The sequence below is a fragment of the Neomonachus schauinslandi genome, chromosome 2 (assembly GCF_002201575.2).
Source record: "Neomonachus schauinslandi chromosome 2, ASM220157v2, whole genome shotgun sequence".
Taxonomy (NCBI): Eukaryota; Metazoa; Chordata; class Mammalia; order Carnivora; family Phocidae; genus Neomonachus; species Neomonachus schauinslandi.
In genome coordinates, this window is record NC_058404.1 from 158,969,121 (window position 1) to 158,989,181 (window position 20,061).

Below are 20,061 nucleotides of genomic sequence, written 5' to 3' on the forward strand. Positions count from 1 at the left end.
CCAAAAAAAATATGCAGATGGTAAATCAGCATATGAAATATGCTCAGCATCAGGTCATTAGAGAATTACAAATTAAAACAATGAGAGAGATACCACTATACACCTTTAGAATGGCTAAAATACAAAACACCAAATGCTGGTGGGGATGTAGAACAACAGGAACTATTTTATCCATTGATGATGGGATTGCTAGACACTTTAGAAGATGTTTAGCAATTTCTTACAAAGCTAAACATATTCTTACCATATAATCCAGAAATTGCATTCCTAGGTGTTTACCCAAATGAATTAAAAACTTTTATCTACATGAAAACCTGCGCATCAATGTTTATAGCATCTTTATTCATAATTGCCAAAAATCGGAAGCAAACAATATATCCTTCAATAGATGACTGGATAAGCAAACTATGCTACAACCAGACAATGGAATATTTGTCAGTGCTAAAAAGAAATGAGCTACCAAGCAATGAAAAGACATGGAAGAACCTTAAATGTATATTACTAAATGAAAGAAACCAATATAAAAAGGTTATATACTGTATCATTTTAACTATATGACATTCTTGAAAAGGCAAAACTATAGATATAGTAAAAAGATTGGTGGTTGCCAGGGTTTTGGAGAAGGGAGCACAGAGGGAAAAGGATGAATAGGTAGAGCACAGGTAATTTTTAGGGCAAGGAAACTATTTTACATAATACTGTAATGGTGAGGGCTCCTGGGTGGCTCAGTCGATTAAGCGTCCACCTTCGGCTCAGGTCATGATCCCAGGGTCCTGGGATCGAGTCCCGCATTGGGCTCTCTGCTCATCGGGGAGTCTGCTTCTCCCTCTGAGCCCTCCGCCCCCATGCTCTCTCTCTGTAATAAATAAATAAAATCTTTAAAATATATATTGTAATGGTGAATACATGACATGCATCTATCAAAATCTATAGAAGTGTACAACACAAAAAGTGAACCCTAATGTAAACTACAGACTTTAGTGAATAATGGGTCAATATTTCTTCATCAATTATAATAAATGTACCACACAAACACAAGATGTTAATAATGGGAGAAACAAGAGGAGTGGTAGTAATACAGAAACTCTGTACTTCTGGCCAATTTTTCTGTAAACCTAAAACTGCTTTACAAATAAAGTGTATTATTTTTTTTTTTTAAGCAATAGGATATCAGAAAAAAGGGACAAAATTAAGGCTTTACTGGGCGCCCGAGTGGCTCAGTTGGTTAAGCGACTGCCTTCGGCTCAGGTCATGATCCTGGGTCCTGGGATCGAGTCCCGCATCGGGCTCCCTGCTCTGCGGGGAGCCTGCTTCTCCCTCTCCCACTCCCCCTGCTTGTGTTCCCTCTCTCGCTGTGTCTCTCTCTGTCAAATAAATAAATAAAATCTTTAAAAAAAAAAATTAAGGCTTTACTCAGGAGCCAAAGAAGAAAAGGTGTGGTGAAGGATGGGAGGTCAGTGGGTCCTACTGGCTGGAGACCCAGAGAACAGGTTTGCTCTAAGCAGAGGCTTACAGACAGTAAGTTAGCAGCAGCAAAGGTGAACCCGAAGGATGGACACAAGAGCTTCGAAGTGGTTTTCAAACCCGTCTGCTTATTAGAATCATCTGGGGGCTTCTAACACTCCCAAAGCCTAGGCTGGACTCTAGACCAAGTAAATCAGGATTTCTGGGGATGGGGCCCAGGTATCAGTGTTTTAATAGGTGCCCAGGTGATTCCATTTACAGATTAATTTGAAAACTACTGATTTAGGATTAGCCTTTCATGTGTTGACTTAACTGAGGGGACAATATTGGTTCATTGGATTCAGTTGACCACAGAGTGGATAAACCTGGGATGCAAGGTCAGTGGGCAAGTAAGAATCTTACTTACCTATTTAATTTAAATTAACACAATCCTCACAAACAAGACTGTAATGTTGCCTTACCTATCTGGGGTTCCCCATTGTCTTTTAGGCCTAGAAAGATCTTGGATTCTCTTCCTAGAAAAAAAACTAACAAATACCAACTGATTAATTCAGAGAGAATGCTTAGCCATATTTAAATACGGTTATATTAGATAACTCCTACTCAAACAAATCCCATCTTGAGGGGAAAAACCCAAAGTCCTACTTGATGTGATTTGAAGAGTACTGAAAGCTCACAGTATTCAAAAATATTGTGGACCCAAAATTCTCACTCCTAAAGTCATGAATAATATAGAACATAGTGAAACAAAGACAATAAATATGCAATAAAACCAAGAGCTTATTATCTCCAGAAGACCCCAGATAAAATGCACACTTCATGGGAAAAATTCTCAATTCTCATATTAAGTTAATTTGTAAATGGCCTGATGGCACTAGACTCTGAAGAGATGCATAGATAAATTTCAGACAGAGTATTTGGCTTTGAGAAAGCTATGAAATAAGCAAAGTACGCTTTGAGTACTACTCAACCCCCTTTCTTCCCTACTCTGCTCCTTTGAACCTTCCCTGATTGTTCTGAACCTACCTAAAGCAGACACAGTTTGTGCTCACCAGGTATCCATGTGTTCCTCCACATGGCCAAGCCTCCCTTCAGTTGTTTAATTTTTACTTATTTATTTATTTAGAGAGGGAGGGGGGAGAAGCAGAGGAAGAAGGAGAGAGAGAATCTAAGCAGGCTCCATGCCCAGTGTGGAGCCCTACATGGGGCTCAGTCTCATGACCTTGGGATCATGACCTGAGCTGAAATCAAGAGTCAGAAGCTTAACCGACTGAGCCACCCAGGCGCCCCTCCCTTGTTTAGAGCCATGTGAACAGTTATGTCTAACTTCAGTAGAAGTGTTGAGTATTAATTCCAGGGCAAGCTAAGAGCTTAAGAGCTAGTGTGCCTCCTCCATTTCCCTCGTCCCCTGTTGTAGCAACTCTGGAAGCCACATATTCCAGATGGCATGGCTAAAAGACAGAAGAGGCCAGCCATCTCACACTGGACTGTGACATGAGGGAGAAATAAACTTCTATTGCATTAAGTCATTGAGAGTTTGGGATCTTATTTGTTACTGCAGCATTACTTATCCTCTGCAGATTAATACACCACGTATGTTACTGCAGCTCATATGGTAGTTATTTATGTACTTGCTTGGAGTTTGAAGGGCCCAATAAATAACAACCCTTTTTTGCCCACAATTAGGAACTAACTGAAAAATAGGTACAGGAGTCAGATAAATAGAATAAAATACTTTCTCTATTATTGATGAAATGGTGTCGAAGAGAGTAGTGTGGATTCCTGATATCCCTGAATTGAACTTGTCCCCCCAAACTGCAAGCCTCCCCCTGCAGGGGCTAAGTTTCCTATGTGACAGAAAGCCTATGACAAAGATCATTCACCATAGACAGGAAGGTCCCAAAGAAATAGGACCCAGGAGGGGCCAGTTCTCTCTCCCAACTCCATCAAACAGAAGTCATTCCCACCCCCCTGGAGAGTCTAATAAAGGAATAATTAAGGGAAGAGGTCAGGAAAATTACTCGAGGTAAGTGCTTTTATATAAAAAAGGAAAAGCGTTCTCCCTAAAACTCGCCTGAACAATAGAATTTTTTTTCCAGTTTCAAGTTTTTATTTAAATTCTAGTTAGTTAACATACAGTGTAATATCAATTTCAGGTGTAGAATTCAGTGACTTATCACCTACGTACAACACCCAGTGCTCATCACAACCAGTGCCCTCCTTAATACCCATCATCCATTTAGCCCATCCTCTACCCACCTCCCCTCCAGCAACCCTTAGTTTGTTCTCTATAGTTAAGAGTCTGCTTTAAGGTTTGCCTCTTTTTTCCATGTGCATTTGTTTTAATTCCCCGTATGACTGAAATCATATGGTATTTGTCTTTCTCTGACTTATTTTGCTTAGCACAATAATCTCTAGCTCCATCCACATCATTGCAAATGGCAATATTTCATTCTTTTTATATTTTGCAAGTTTCACTATATGTCTTGGTGGTGACCTGTTTTTGTTGATTTTGAGGGGAGTTCTCTGTGTCTCTTGGACTTGAGTGCCTGTTTCCTTCCCCAGATTAGGGAAGTTATGTTCAAATACATATGTTCAAATAAACCTTCTGCCCCTTTTTTCCCACTCTTCTTCTGGGACTCCTAGGATATGGGTATTATTGCACTTTGTAGAACTGCGGAATTCCCTAAGTCTATATTCATGATCTAAGAGTTTTCTTTCCGTCTTTTCAGCTTCATTTTCCATAATTTTTTTTTTAAAGATTTTATTTATTTATTTGAGAGACAGAATGAGAGAGAGAGCACATGAGAGGGGGGAGGGTCAGAGGGAGAAGCAGACTCCCTGCTGAGCAGGGAGCCCGATGTGGGACTCGATCCTGGGACTCCAGGATCATGACCTGAGCCGAAGGCAGTCGCTCAACCAACTGAGCCACCCAGGTGCCCCATTTTCCATAATTTTATCTTCTATATCACCTATTGGATCCTCTGCTTTTTCCATCCGTGTTGTGATTACATCCCGTCAGTTTTGCATCTTAGTTATAGCATTTTTTATTTCACCTTACTAGTTTTTAGGTCTTTTATCTCTGCAGCCAGGGTTTCTCTGGTGTCTTTTATGCTTCTTGCAAGCCCAACTAGGATTCTTACACTGTTTTCCTAAATTCTTGTTCAGGTATATTTCTTGTATCTGTTTTGGGCAAATCCCTGGCTGTGATTTCTTCTTGTCTTTTTGGGGGGAGAATTCCTCTGTCTTGTCATTTTGTCTAAGTTTCTGTCTTTTGCATGTTATGGAAGATGGCATCTTCCCATCCTCTCAACCCCAGGTAAGGGGAACTCGAGCCATGGCTGTTCAGGAGGCCCTCACACAAAAGTAAATAATCTCCCCTCCTGTGTCCCAGGTTTCTGTCAGATCCCTACCCTCAACCTGTCTGTGCCTGGGCTGCTGGCATGCCCAGCACCACAGTTCTGTGTTTTACCTCTGGCCTGTGGCTGGGATACAAAACTCCAAATCTTAAAGGACCGCGCAAGGCACGGACCTGCTCCCCTCCCCGAGAGAAGAGGCTTGCAGCGCACACCTGCACCTGGCGCCACTCTGTCCCAGGGAAGCAGGTGCACAGCCACACAGGTGTCTGGAGTGTATGGTGAAGCACAGGGAAAAGCTGAGGCCAGGTTATCTGCCCTCAGTGAAGCACAGGGAAAAGCTGAGGCCAGGTTATCTGCCCTCAGTGGCACCCAGCGGGTGTTTTGTCTTTGCAGAGAGAATACACCCTCTTCCAAATGTACTCCAGGAAGGGGAACATTCTCTCTCAGTGTGACTCAGGGGATCCCCACCCCATGATGTCTTGTGCAAGCCCCACCTGCTGCTCTCTCTTCCCCTCTCTCCCTGTCTTCTCTCTGAGAAAAGGGTTCCCTTCCCTCTGTGGCACTGTGGCTTTTCTCTCCCCAATTCACGTCTCCAAATCTCGCATCTGCCACCTTCTCTCCCTCTAATTGTGCAGATTGTTTTCTTAATCCTTAGATCAATTTCCTAGTTGTTCAAAAATATGTTGATCTAGGGGCGCCTGGGTGGCTCAGTCGGTTAAGCAACTGCCTTCGGCTCGGGTCATGATCTCAGGGTCCTGGGATCGAGCCCCACATCCGGCTCCCTGCTCAGCGGGAAGCCTGCTTCTCCCTCTCCTACTCCCCCTGCTTGTGTTCCCTCTCTTGCTGTCTCTCCCTCTCTGTCATACAAATAAATAAAATCTTTTAAAAAAAATATGTTAATCTAGCTGTGTTCAAGGGATGAGTTCAAGGGATGAGGTCCCCCCATTACTCCTTCATATTAACTCTCCTCCCAAGATTTCATTCTTTTTGATGGCTGAGTAATATTCCATTATTCCACATCTTCTTTATCCATTCATCAGTCAATGGACATTTGGGTTCTCTCCATAGTTTGGCTATTGTTGATAATGCTGCAGTAAACATCAAGGGGCATGTATCCCTTTCAATCAGCATTTTTGTGTCCTTTGGGTAAATACCCAGTAGTGCAGTTGCTGGATCATAGGGTAGTTCTATTTTTAACTTTTTGAGGAACCTCTAAACTGTTCTCCAGAGTGGCAAGACCAGTTTGCATTTCCACCAACAGTGTAGGAGGGATCCCCTTTATCTGCATCCTTGCCAACATCTGTTGTTTCTCTGTTGTTGATTTTAGCCATTCTGACAGGTATGAGGTGATATCTACATTGTAGTTTTGATTTGTATTTCCCTGATGATGAGTGATGCTGAGCATCTTTTCATGTGTCTGTTAGCCATCTGGATGTCTTCTTTGGAAAAATGTCTACGTTTTCTGTCCATTTTTAAACTGGGTTATTTGTTTTGGGGTGTTGAGTTTGATAAGTTCCTTATAGATTTTAGATACTAACCCTTTATCAGATATGTCATTTGTAAATATTTTCTCCCATTCTAAAAGTGGCTGCCTTTTAGTTTTGTTGTTTCCTTTGCTGTGCAGAAGCTTTTTCTCTTCATGAAGTCCCAATAGCTTATTTTTCCTTTTGTTTCCCTTCCCTCAGGAGATATATTTAGTAAGAAGTTGCTACAGCCAATGTCAAAGAGGTTACTGCCTGTGCTCTCCTCTAGGATTTTGAGGGTTTCCTGTCTTACATTTAGGTCTTTCAACCATTTTGAATTTATTTTTGAGTATGGTGTAAAGAAAGTGGTCCAGTTTCATTCTTCTACATGTTGCTGTCCTGTTTTCCCAACACCATTTATTGAAGAGACTGTCTTTTTTCCACTGGATATTCTTACCTGCTTTGTTGAAAATTAGTTGAGCATATAGTTGTGGGTCCATTTCTGGGTTCTCTATTCTGTTCCACTGATTTATGTGTCTGTTTTTGTGCTAGTACCATACTGTCTTGATCACTACAGCTTTGTAATAAATATAACTTGAAGTCTGGAATTGTGATGCCTCCAGCTTTGCTTTTGTTTTTCAAGATTTCTTTGGCTATTTGGAGGCTTTTGTGGTTCCATACATATTTTAGAATTGTTTGTTCTAGCTCTAGGAAAAATGCTAGTGGTATTTTGATAGGGATTGCATTAAATGTGTAGATTGCTTTGGGTGATACAGACATTTTAACAATATTTGTTCTTCCAATCCATGAGCATGAAATGTTTTTCCATTTCTTTGAGTCATCTTCAATTTCTTTCATGAGTGTTTTATAGTTTTCAGAGTACAGATCTTTAACCTGTTTGGTTAGGTTTATTCCTAGGTATCTTAGTTTTTAGTGCAATTGTAAATGGGATTAATTCCTTGATTTCTCTTTCTGCTGCTTCATCATTGGTGTAAAGAAATGCAACAGATTTCTGTACATTGATTTTATATCCTATGACTTTGCTGAATTTATGTTAATTCTAGCAATTTTTGGTGGTCTTTTGGGTTTTCTACACAGAGTATCATGTCATCTGCAAATAGTGAGTTTGACTTCTTCCTTGCTTATTTGGATGTCTTTTCTTTTTGTTGTCTGATTGCTGAGGCTAGGACTTCCAGTACTATGTTAAATAACAGTGGTGAGAAAGGACATCCCTGTATTGTTCCTGACTGTAGAGGAAAAGCTCTGTTTTTCCCCACTGAGGATGATATTAGCTGTGGGTTTTTTGTTTATGGCCTTTATGATGTTGAGGTATGTTCCCTCTATCCCTACTTTGTTGAGGGTTTTTATCAAGAATGGAATGCTGTATTTTGTCAAATGCTTTTTCTGCATCTATTGAGAGTATCATATGGTTCTTATCCCTTCTTTTATTAATATGGTGTATCACATTGATTAATTTGTGAATATTGAGCCTTATAATATAGTTTTATATATTCCTGCAGCCCAGGAATAAATCCCCCTTGATTGTGGTGAATGATTCTTTTAATGTACAGTTGGATTCCATTTGCTAGTATTTTGTTGAGAATTTTTGCATCCATGTTCATCAGGGATATTGGCCTGTAGTTCTCTTTTTTAGTGGGGTTTTTGTCTTAAAATAAGCCCTGGCCATGGTGTCAGGTAGGATTCAGGCCTGACACAGTGTGAGCAGATCCTGCTGTGAAAGACATGGCCTCCCTAATTAAATGGTGACTGATGCCTCAGGAAGCTCCTTTCAGAAAAGTGGGAGGAGGCAAGGGGGATTAAATCCTTCAGTCAGATTACCTATTTCCATGTTCCTCTAATTCATTTGCGCTGCTTCAGCCTTTAAGTTACAATTTATTTGCCCTTTAACACCTTGCCTTAGCTATGGGCTAAGGGGGGTAACATAAGTAGGGATTCTATGCAGACAAACCAGGCCACAGTGTTAACAGTGGGACAGTTCCCCTGAGGCCAGTGTGGTGTTGGCAGCAACCAATCCTGGGGACATGGAACACCCGGTCCAACAATTCTACTCATCTAAGAAATTATTATTCCAGGGGTGCCTGGATGGCTCAGTCGGTTAAGTGGCTGCCTTCGGCTCAGGTCATGATCCCAGGCTCCTGGGATCGAGCCCCGCATCAGGCTCCCTGCTCAGCGGAGAGCCTGCTTCTCCCTCTCCCTCTGCCTGCCGCTCTGCCTACTTGTGCTATCTCTCTGTCAAATAAATAAATTAAAAAAAAATTATTATTCCAGCACCCACACTGGAGATCCTGGGTTTTTATTATTTTAAAATGAAATGTCATTTCCATATATTTGGGCAAGTTACTTAACTCTCTGAGGTGGGGAAAGGGTTACAATTTTTAATAGGGTGGTCCAAGAAGGCATTACTGATCAGGTTGTATTTGCACAATGGCTACCTATACAGATTTTTCAAGGAAAGATCTTTCCATTCCAATGGTTAATTAGCAAGAGCAAAGGCCCTAGGGTAGAAGCATGCCCCAGAAAAATAACAGGAGGCCAGTGTGGTTAGCCTCATCTATAAATATGTCCATCTCAAAGGGCTGCATGCCTAGCAACTTCTAACCATAGAGTGAGTAGTCAATAAATGTTAGCTCCTTTTTCCTTTCCCACCCACAACACCTGGTATGACACTTTGTATACAGTCAGTGCTCAGCAAATGCTAATTGACTTGAATTGAATTGGTATTTAATGGTTTAAAATAAAACTTAGGGGCACCTGGGTGGCTCAGTTGGTTGAGCGCCTGACTCTTGGTTTTGGCTCAGGTCATGATCTCATGGGTCAAGAGACCGAGCTCTGCATCAGGCTCCATGTTCTGGGGAATCTGCTTCAAGATTCCGTCCCTTTGCCCCTCCACCAACACGCATGCACGGGTTTGCACAGGCACGTGCTCTCTCTAAAATAAATAAATCTTTAAAAAATAAAGAAAATATAAGCTTAGTTTAAGTGCCTTATAAGGGAAAATCATGGAACTATCAGTAAACCTTTATCACTTGAATAGGTTTCTAGACAAAATACAGGTTTAAAGTTAGTAAGAATGGTACCTCACCTCCACCGTCTTTTTTCCCTAATGTCTAATACTCTGGACTCTTCTAATTTCCCCCTTTGCTACTGCAGTTAACCTATCTGCACTTTGTCCCTCAGAACTCTGCTGCTTAATTCACGAGTTCCCAGTCCGAAGTTCTCAAATCCTTAAGGGACCTATGAAGATAATAATGGAAGTCCACAACCTTTAGAATATTTCAAAATATCAAATGGCATCCTACACCATGTACAGTCAGGCTGGAGAGGCTTCCCCAAATTTGTTTCTGAATTATATCATCTCCATGTTACTTCCTGCTGATAGGAGGCTCTGATTATATGCCCTTAATTTTAAAAAAATTAATAAATGTGGTTTGTTTTGTAAACAACAACAAAAATCTTTCAAAACATGAAATTGTGGTTGTGGGTAGAGATAACCAAAACATTTTTTGGTGGTAAAACGTTTGGGATCAGCTACGTAATTGATATGATGCAACCCCCAAGTCATGCCTGTTAATATCTAGAAACGATGAAGATACTGTCCTTGGCAAAAAAAAAAAAAGAAAAGAAAAAATCTACATCCTTATTCAACAGAGGAAGGGCTTCATCATGTAAGCACACATGAGCCAACTTTCCAGGGAGGATGGCTAAGTGGAGAGAAAAGAAAGCCAGAGTTGCCGACAAAACATCTTATATACATTATATACATTAATCTTTTAAAACAAGTGAGCTTCTGGCTTCTGTCATCACTTCCAAGCCAAGATTTCCCTCACTACCTTTTCTCCACTAGCTAAATAATGTTTTTTTAATGTATCATTTTATAGACCAATGACAGTTTCCTAGTTTATTCCTGTAGACACGTTGAGTTGTTACTTCAGCTGGAAATAATCTCATTAACATTTGCTAATTCTGTGTGGAGGTCTAACACCCATCCTCTTCATTCACTTCTTGTGTATTATGTCACCACAACTACATCTCCACCTGTCTCTTCATCTTAACACAGGCTTCCCCCTTCTTCCACACCTGGCGTTACCTCACAATGTGTAGTCAGGGTCCTGGGCAGAAACAAAAGAATGTGGTTGAAGGATTTTCACTATTAAAAGTAGAATTTTTTTTTTTTTAATGAGGATTACACTGCTGTCCCATGTCTTCATTGATTATTAGTCTCCTATAGTTTGTCAATAGCTCAGAAAGCTTTTGAAATCCTTACCTTGGGTGCAGAACAATAAATATACCTTTATATAGCAATAATTATGGAAATGATTGCAGGTCTGAACTTTTGTGGTAATACAAACAAGTCTCTCCTTCAGTCAAAATGCTCTTTTACATTTAAGTATGTTGTTTATATTCAGAAAATATTTTCTTTCATAACAATCAGGCACAGCATATTCCTTTGAATTTTTTTAGACAACAGGGACAGGGATAAATAATAAAGATAGCATAGCTTCCTCATAGAATCAAGCCAAATTAACCACTCAAACAAGAGCAAGAAGTGGTATAACAATAAGAGAAAAAATATTTTTTAATTTTTTAAAAGATTTTATTTATTTGACAGAGAGAGACACAGCAAGAGAGGGAACACAAGCAGGGGGAGTGGGAGAGGGAGAAGCAGGCTTCCCGCCGAGCAGGGAGCCCGATGCGGGGCTCCATCCCAGGACCCTGAGATCATGACCTGAGCTGAAGGCTTAATGACTGAGCCACCCAGGCGCCCCGAAAAAATATTTTTTTAAAAAACACTCTCTTCACAGTCTCTTTTTTAAGTATAAAATTATCAGGTATAAACTATTTCACTATTTAGCTACAGGAGAGTCTGCTCACCCAGCATACATTTATTTGAAGTAATGTGGTATTTTAAGTGGGTACTTGGTAATACTCAGTAAATGTTAGTTCCACCAGCTCTTCTAACTCAGCCATCATACAACCTTGGGAAAGTGATATAATTTCTCTGAATTTCATTTTCCCTCAGTAAAATCTAGTTGATTATATCTGCCCTATCAACTTCTCAGGATTCTTGTGAGAAAGAAGAAATTTTTTTAACTGCAAAGCATTACATAAAGATAAGGTGGTACTATTTATTGCCTAAAAGAATTGAGAGGAAAAAACAAACAAACTAGAAAGCATAGCAAATAAGAAATCCAAAAAACTCTAGGGATGCCTGGGTGGCTCAGTCAGTTGAGCATCGGATTCTTGGTTTTGGCTCAGTTCATGGGATCAAGCCCCTCATGGGGCTCCGAGCTCAGCAGGGAGTCTGCTTCTCCCTCTCCCACTACCCCTTCCCCGCCCCGTGCCTCCACTCTCTCTCTCTCTCAAATAAATAAATCTTAAAAAAAGAGAGAGAGGGCACCTGGGTGGCTCAGTTGGTTGGGCGACTGCCTTCGGCTCAGGTCATGATCCTGGAGTCCCTGGATCGAGTCCCGCATCGGGCTCCCTGCTCGGCAGGGAGTCTGTTTCTCCCTCTGACCCTCCCCCCTCTCATGTGCTCTCTCTCATTCTCTCTCGCAAATAAATAAATAAAATCTTAAAAAAAAAATAAATAAATAAAAATAAAAAAGAGAGAGAGATCTCTCCCTATCTCAAGGATAGGGAAAATTTAAAAAAAATCCCAAAACTCTAAATAATAACAATAAATGTAAATGTTAAATAATAACAATAAATATGAATGATTTAATCCATTTATTCAAAGAATGGATACAAATAAAATTATTATTATTATTTACTTAACAATAAATATGAATGATGTAATCCATTTTCAAAGAATGGATACAAATAAAATTATTATTCTTTACTTCTCATCTATATGAGCCATTGATATTCATCTTTGGTATTTCTCTTTAATGATTCTCCTCTGTTACCTCTTCTAACTCCATCTTAGCAAAAGAAAGAGTAAGCATCAATTTTCTTTTCTTTTTTTTTTTAATTTTGAATAACTTTTTTTTTTATTAAAGATTTTATTTATTTATTTGAGAGAGAGAATGAGATAGAGAGAGAACATGAGAGGGGGGAGGGTCAGAGAGAGAGGCAGACTCCCCGCTGAGCAGGGGGCCCCATGCGGGACTCAATCCCGGGACTCCAGGATCATGACCTGAGCCGAAGGCAGTCGCTTAACCAATTGAGCCACCCAGGCGCCCTAAGCATCAATTTTCAGGGGGCATCTGTTTTGTGTACTGTATGTACACACTTTCTTTTTTCCATAGAGAGCACTTTCTTGAAATTTCATTAGCTACTGTACTTGAAATAGAGATGAGGAGAGATCGGGATATATTGACCTGGAGCTTCACAAAATCTGTGACATGAGATTGTCAATGCAGCACCCCAAGTCCCTTAAAGGTTCAGACCTGGCATGTAACACACACTTAGTATTTAGCAAACATGTAAAACACTGAGTGAATCTAAGGAGAGTTCTCCTACATCTCAATCTTCTTTCCCCATCTCACTTCTTAATCACTTTATCTCTCATTTCCTTTTTACACAGGAACTGTCATTAGAAAATGGACTTATGGCCAAGAAAAAGCACAGGAACCCCCACGATAGGTTTTTCCTTCAGATGCCCCAGATTGAGTCTTTCCCATCAGCTAGTTAGTCTGGGAGAATAGTATTATACCTACAGTCTTACCATTTTCTTGCAATGCCACAGGGACCAGGATCTACGAAAAGAAAAGTAAAAGCAAACATTAGATTCAATAAGAATCAAAGATACTATAAAGATAGCGTCACAAATCAATAGAAAAAGAGACTGTGAAAAATAACCACCTAGGGGAATTGCGAAATTAAGTATGTCACACCATGTACCAAAATAAATCACAGGTAAAGCAAGGAGTTAAATATTTAATTGAATTAGAGCAAAAATAAGAGAATACCTACTTACTCACTAGATTTTAATCTAAGTTAAAGGTGACAAGAGATATACAGGAATAATATAGATTAAAACTTCTTAAAACTTAAAACTTCTCTGTGCCAAAAATTAAAACTTGAAGAGTAAATGAAAATATTTGGCAACAAATATGACAAAGGGTTAATAGTCTTAATACCTGAAGATTTTAAAAGTATAGACGAATAAGAAAAACACCAAGGTATGTGTCAAAAGTTGAATGGACAAAGGACAGAAACTGAATTCATATATGAAGACACACATATAAAGACATATAAACAAAAGAAAAAATTCATGCTTGCTTGTAATCAAAACAATGTAAAGAATGAGATTTTTTGTAAACTATAAAATTAGCAAAAAAGAAATTTTGCAGAGGATAATGAGACTAGATGGGTAAGATGAGATGAATACTCTTTTGTACTGCTGTGGAAACCTAAACTAGTATACTTTATGAAAAATAATTTGGCAGTATAAGTCAAATTCCTTAATCTAATTCTACCTGTAGAAATGTACCCTAAAGGGGTGCATGGGTGACTCAGTCACTTAAGCGTCTGCCTTTGGCTCAGGTCATGATCCCAAGGTCCTGGGATCGAGCCCTAAATCGGGCTCCCTGATCAGTGGGGAACCTGCTTCTCTCTCTCCCTCTGTCTCTCCCCCAGCTTGTGCTCTCTCTCTCTCTCTCACTCACTCTCTCTCTCAAATAAATAAAATAAAATCTTAAAAAAAAAGAAATGTACCCTAAAGAAATTATTCCAAGCATAGCAAAAATGTATGCACAAAAATGTTCATTGTGGTATCAGGGGAAAATTGGATACACCTGAAACATCCAAAACAGAAGACATGGTTAAGCAAATTAAAAATCATGGTTCAGGGGCACCTGGGTGGCTCAGCTAGTTGAGTGTCTGACTTCGGCTCAGGTCATGATCTTGGGGTCCTGGGATCCAGCCCTGCATTGGGCTCCCCACTCAGCAGGAAGTCTGCTTCTCCCTCTCTCTCTGCCCCTTCCCCTGCTCATACTCTCTCTCTGTCAAATAAATAAAATCTTTAAAAGAAATCATATTTTGGGGTGCCTGGGTGGCTCAGTCAGTTAGGTGTCTGACTCTTGTTCTTGGCTGGTCTTGATCTCAAGATCGTGAGTTAAGGCCCTTCACTGGGGCCCGGCATGGAGCCCACTTTGGAAAAAAAAAAAAAAATCATGTTTAGTTCTTTGCTAAATGTGGGAAAATGTAGGAGATCATACAGGCTAAGTTATGCAAAGGCCTACTATAATAGGCCTCATTAGGACAGTTTGTTCCAGACGGTTTTTTCTTGGGAGTTTTTAATCACATCTGAGAGTTCTGAAGTACCACTGCCTACCCTCTGAAGTATTTTGGGTAAAGGAAAGTGGGTGTGCTCTGGCATCAGACAGATATAGCTCAAACCCCCGTTCCGTTACTCAGCCGTACAACCTTGGGCAAACTGCTTAACTTCTCTGAGACTCAGTTTCCCTTCTCAGATAGGAGGGTAATAGGTATGCCTGTATAAAGATTAGTGACATATATGTAAAGTACCCTGCATAGAGTAGGTGAGTGGTGATCAGAATTATTAATTACAATTTTAGTGTATCAATGTGGGAGCACTGCAGGAAACACAGCAACCCAGTACTGATTGGGTTTCTACTATGTGCAGCATGGTGCCAGTGTTGAGAGAACAAAAATAAGTAAGGTAAGTTCACCTCTCAAGGAGTTTACAGCATAGTAGGAGATAGGTTACAAACTTAAAAAAAAATAGTAAATGGAATTTTTGAATTGGGATATTTTCTATTACTCTACTTTTTAAAAAAAATATTTATTTGTTTTAGAGAGAGAGAGAGAGAGCATGGGCGGGGGAGGGTTAAGGGAGAGGGGGAGAGAGAGAGAGGAGCAGACTCCTCGCTGAGGGTGGAACCTGATGCGGAGCCCAATCTCAAGACCCTACGATCATGACCTGGACTGAAATCAAAAGTCAGATGCCCAACCAACTGAGCCACCCAGGTGCCCCATCTATTTCTCTACTTTTTAAGGCTAAACTGACTCAGACCTAAGGAAAAGGGGAGAGTAGTCTACAAATACGCCCCTTGTGCCCAGTCATGCTGTCACCCATCACAGATGCAACACTTGTTCTGTGGCTTTTTTGTGTATCACCAAGCTTGGTTCCCAGCTTTATATACACAGGTCAGAAAGTCAGTATAACACTGAATCAATCCTAAAAACCCTTCTACAGATACTGATAATATGAACGAATAACACTTTTCCTATTGCCCTTTCATGGTAGTTTCTCCCACAGGTAGAGGTTGCACTCTCTCCTTTTTTTTTTTTTTTTTAAGAGAGGGAGAGAGAGAGAGGAGCAGAGGGAGAAGGGGAGAGAATCTTCGGAGGCCCACGCCCAGAGCGGGAGTCTGATGAAGGGCTCAATCTCTCCACTCTGAGATCATGACCTGAGCCGAAATCAAGAGTTGGATGCTTAACGGACTGAGCCACCCAGGCACCCCTTGCACTCTTTATTTTAGAAATACTTTTGATGCTATCTTAGCAATTGGTGGGATAGAATAGCTCTCAGGCAGCTATTATTAGCTAATGTCCCAAGCAAAGAACTATCACAATGGTTTCCAAACTTGTCTGCACATTAAAGATCACTTGGGGATCTTTTAAAAATTGTGGAGCCCAGGTCACACCCTAGATCAATTAAATCCACAGTCTTTGGAGATGGGACACAGCTACTGGTATTTTTTGAAGCAGATAAGTTTGGGCTCTGCCACAATATTATTTAATGGGTAAGACTCCTGGCTCTGGAATCATAAAGGCTAAAACCAAATCCTGGCTCTAACCAAGAGAGAGAGGAAAAGCATTTCAGACAGAGCAGACAGCAAGTGTAAAGGTCCTGAGGTGAAATCAAGCAAAAGGCACAGGAAGACGGTTGGTCAGGGTGGCTGGAGGAAAGGGAGCAAGAGAGGACAGGATTTGTGGTTGGGCCAGATCCCAGTGAGCCCTGCAGGAGTCTGGCTTTTATTTAAAGGCTACCAGAAGTAAGTCCCTAAAGGATTTTGAGCAAAATGATGAACACCAGCTCCCTCTAAGAGATAATCAGAACATTATGGCTGCAGTAGGCCCTTTAAATGTCTGTATTTTATTCTGTAGCACACAAACCACATCACTCACGTTGCCCCCTATAGCTAAAAAATGCAATGATCCAGGCCATTTGATGGAGAAGGCTGCCATCTGCTGGGAGAGAGCCTGATTAAACCTGTTCTTCCTGGATGGCAGCAATGAGGCATTTGTTCACTGTGAGTCCCACTGCAAACTCAAGTAAAGCATTTTGTAACATATAAGGATGAAATGTCTAAGTATAACTGTTCTCCACTTTGCCCTCTACCCTGCCTCCTAAGGAGCCCACGTTTGAGATGTTCAGCCTCTAGTCCTGGGTTGTACTGAATGGGATACGACTGACCTACAAAGAAAAGGCAGGGAGCACCTCTCAGAATAGATCTAGGGGGCACAGGAAGAGAGGGTAAGAGAGAGGCAAGCTAGAACTAGAGAGAAATAGGAGAGGTATTTTTGGAGATTAGCTGTCATGAGGATTGGGACTTGGGAAGAGTGATGCCTCAAGAACATTTTTAGCAGGTTTCACTCTATGTTCGATTGTATAGTTGCCTGTAAGATACTTCAGTGAGGTCTACTTTAGTTTTCAAGGCTTTTTGAAGTAAAATTTGTGCTTGTTTTACATGCACTATTGTTTTAGAGATTGGTCGTAAAGCAGTCCACTTCTATATTGGGTATGACAATGTAAACAAACAGTGGGATGTTCTCTGATATGATGTAATAAGCTATGTGATCCGTCACTACTGTTCATTCTTCTTGCTCTTCTCCTAGGCACGGCTCCTTAACACTGTGCTTCCCAGTGCCTTAGCTCAGGGTCATCAAGCAAGAGATAGGAGAGCGTGGGAAAGGGTTTTTGCTTGAGGTTGAGAAGCCAGAGGCAGAAAAAGGGCAAGTCCTTCCATCTAGTTAAATGACAACAACAACAGAAACCAGAGACTTCTGCGCAAACTAGAGCTCAAAACTATTACATCCTCAAGCTATTAAGCTGTGCCTCCTCTCATAACTATACTTCTGTGACCCTTTTTCTCAAATTTCAAATCTATTTTTCATGTTCATTTTTACCCGATTTCATCTATGTGAAGACAGCCCTGGCAACTTGGGTAGCTGCTAAGAAAGCTGGATTTATAACTCACACCAAACACCAGGATAAATTCTGAATGGATCAAAGATTTAAATGTTTAAAAAAAAAAGATTATAAAAGAAAACACATGGGTAATTCCTTCATAACCTAGAAGTGGAAGAAGGCCTAATTATGATTCCAAACAGAAGCCATAAAAGAAATTATTGATAAATTTTACTATAAAAATATTTTTGTGGCAAAACAAAATGAAATAAAAACAAGCAAAGACAAGGAGACCACCAACAAACAGAAATAAACAGGTCATATATACCCCAAAGGGCTAATCTCCTTATAAGTAAGAAAAATACCTAGCAAGTCAAAAGAAAATAGGCAAAGGACATGAAAAAATATATATCAAAAAAATGCTTAATGTCATTCGGATAATAAGATAAATGCAAATTAAAACTTAATTGACACACTAGTTTTTCATCATTTCGATTTTCTTTTTTTTTTTAAGATTTTATTTATTTATTTGAGAGAGAGAGAGAGAGCACAAGTGGGGCAGAGGGAGAGAGAGAAGCAGGTTCACTGCTGAGCAGGGAGCCCAATGTGGGACTGGATCCCAGGACCCCGGGATCGTGACTTGAGCTGAAGGCAGCCGCTTAATCGACTGAGCTACCCATGCGCCCGCATCAATGAGATTTTCAAAAAGCCAGAAGTTCAACCACACATTACAATGGTGAGACTATAGAGAACAGACACTTCCATTGCCACTTTCATTGGGCGTACAAAATGCATCACCTCCCATGGAAGGCCATTTGTTAAATCAAAGTTCCAGATGTGTTAACCCTCCAGTATCCCACTTCTGGAAATTTATTCTACAGGTACACCTGTATGATGTGTACTAAACGACATCATGTACAGGTTTATCTATTACAGCATTGCTTGTAATAATAGCAACATCCTGGAACAAATGAGGTGTTAAACTCAGTGGCACAACTATGTCATAAAACATGAGGCATCTGCTTTTTTTAAAAAAATGAGGAAACTGGGGCGCCTGGGTGGCTCAGTCGGTTTAGCGGCTGCCTTCAGCTCAGGTCATGATCCCGGGGTCCTGGGATCGAGCCCCGCATCGGGCTCCCTGCTCAGTGGGAAGCCTGCTTCTCCCTCTCCCACTCCCCCTGCTTGTGTTCCCTCTCTAGCTATTGTCTCTCTCTGTCAAATAAATAAATAAAATCTTAAAAAAAAATAAAAAAAATAAACCACTTCCCTAATCCCTTATAAATCCAAATTAAGGGGCGCCTGGGTGGCTTAGTCAGTTAAGCGCATCCAACTCTTGATCTCAGCTCAGATCTTGATCTAAGAGTCGGGAGTTCAATCCCCACATTGGGCTCCATGCTGAGCACAGAGCCTACATACATACATACATACATAAAATCCAAATGAAGTACTCTTAGTTCTGTATACTTGAGATTAAATATTTAATCTCTATTTCAGCCTATTTTAGGTAAATACCTTAAATGAATACTTTGGTCCTATTTTTTTCTCAGTCTTTCTTCTCCATTAAAAATAGAGGTTAGTTAGTATTGCCATTCAACTCAGGAAAATGAAGTGGTTGTGCTGTGGGATACTCCAATCCACTTTACTTTGTATGTTATGTGGATGTGTTATTGTTATGGATGTGTTCAGCCTCCCCAACCACACTGACAGTCCTTCAAGGATGGAATCCTTGTCTTACTCATCTATGGCTCAGTGTCTACACCCTGAACACAGTAAGTGCTCAATAAATTTTAACAAGGACACTGATGATTAGATGATAATACATTGGTAAGGTGATAGATTATGGGCCCTATTCTATAATGTAAATTTTAAAAATATGCACCCAACCAAACCGCCATGTGTCAGTCATCTTCACAGCCCCACAGGACACAAAGAGTGCCTTGGTAGATGCTCAGCAAATGTTTGTTGGATGAAGGGATCTTATTGAGTGAACAGAAGCATGGTGACATGCTGACTAAATATTTCCTAATATTTACACTATTTTATGTAAATATTGTATAAATATGCTGGACGCTTATTAAGCTTTACTAAGGGAATTAATGTAAAGATAGGACTTTTTACAAGGAAAATCTAAAATCTAGAAAACAAATTGATAAGATAGGAAATTTTAAAGTAGTATTTTCTAAAGCAGAGTCTGAGAACTTTTGAGAGAGAGTCTCATCATCAAGCTACTTCTGAGGGGGTTACTTTAGGCATCATGGACAGGGAAGGCCCTCTAAGAGTTAGGCTTTCCCACCTTTTAAAAATGTGGACTGGCAGAGAAAGACCAGTAACATATGATTTCACTCATATGCAGAATTTGAGAAACAAAACAGATGAACATGGGGTGGGGAGAGAGAGAAAAACCATAAAACAGACTCTTAACTATAGAGAACAAACTGCTGGTTACCAGAGGGGAGGTGGGGGGGGATGGGTTAAATAGGTGATGGGGATTAAGGAGTGCACTTGTTGTGATGAGCTCCTGGTGTTGTATGTAAGTGTCAAATCACTAAATTCTACACCTGAAACTAATATTACACTGTATGTTAACTAACCGGAATTTATTTTTGTTAAAGATTAAAAAAAATTTTTAAGTAATTGTTATACCCAATATGGG

General features: G+C 40.2%; 1 protein-coding gene across 1 annotated transcript in view; it reads right to left on the reverse strand.

Moving 5' to 3' along the window:
• Positions 1-20,061, reverse strand: part of THEGL (theg spermatid protein like) — a 51,770-nt gene that overhangs the window by 26,710 nt on the left and 4,999 nt on the right. The window contains exons 3-4 of the mRNA XM_021701622.2: positions 12,967-13,005; positions 1,926-2,005 (exon numbers count right to left, since the gene is read on the reverse strand). Coding sequence (XP_021557297.1) covers positions 1,926-2,005; positions 12,967-13,005 — 119 coding nt within the window. The remainder of the gene's footprint in view (positions 1-1,925; positions 2,006-12,966; positions 13,006-20,061) is intronic.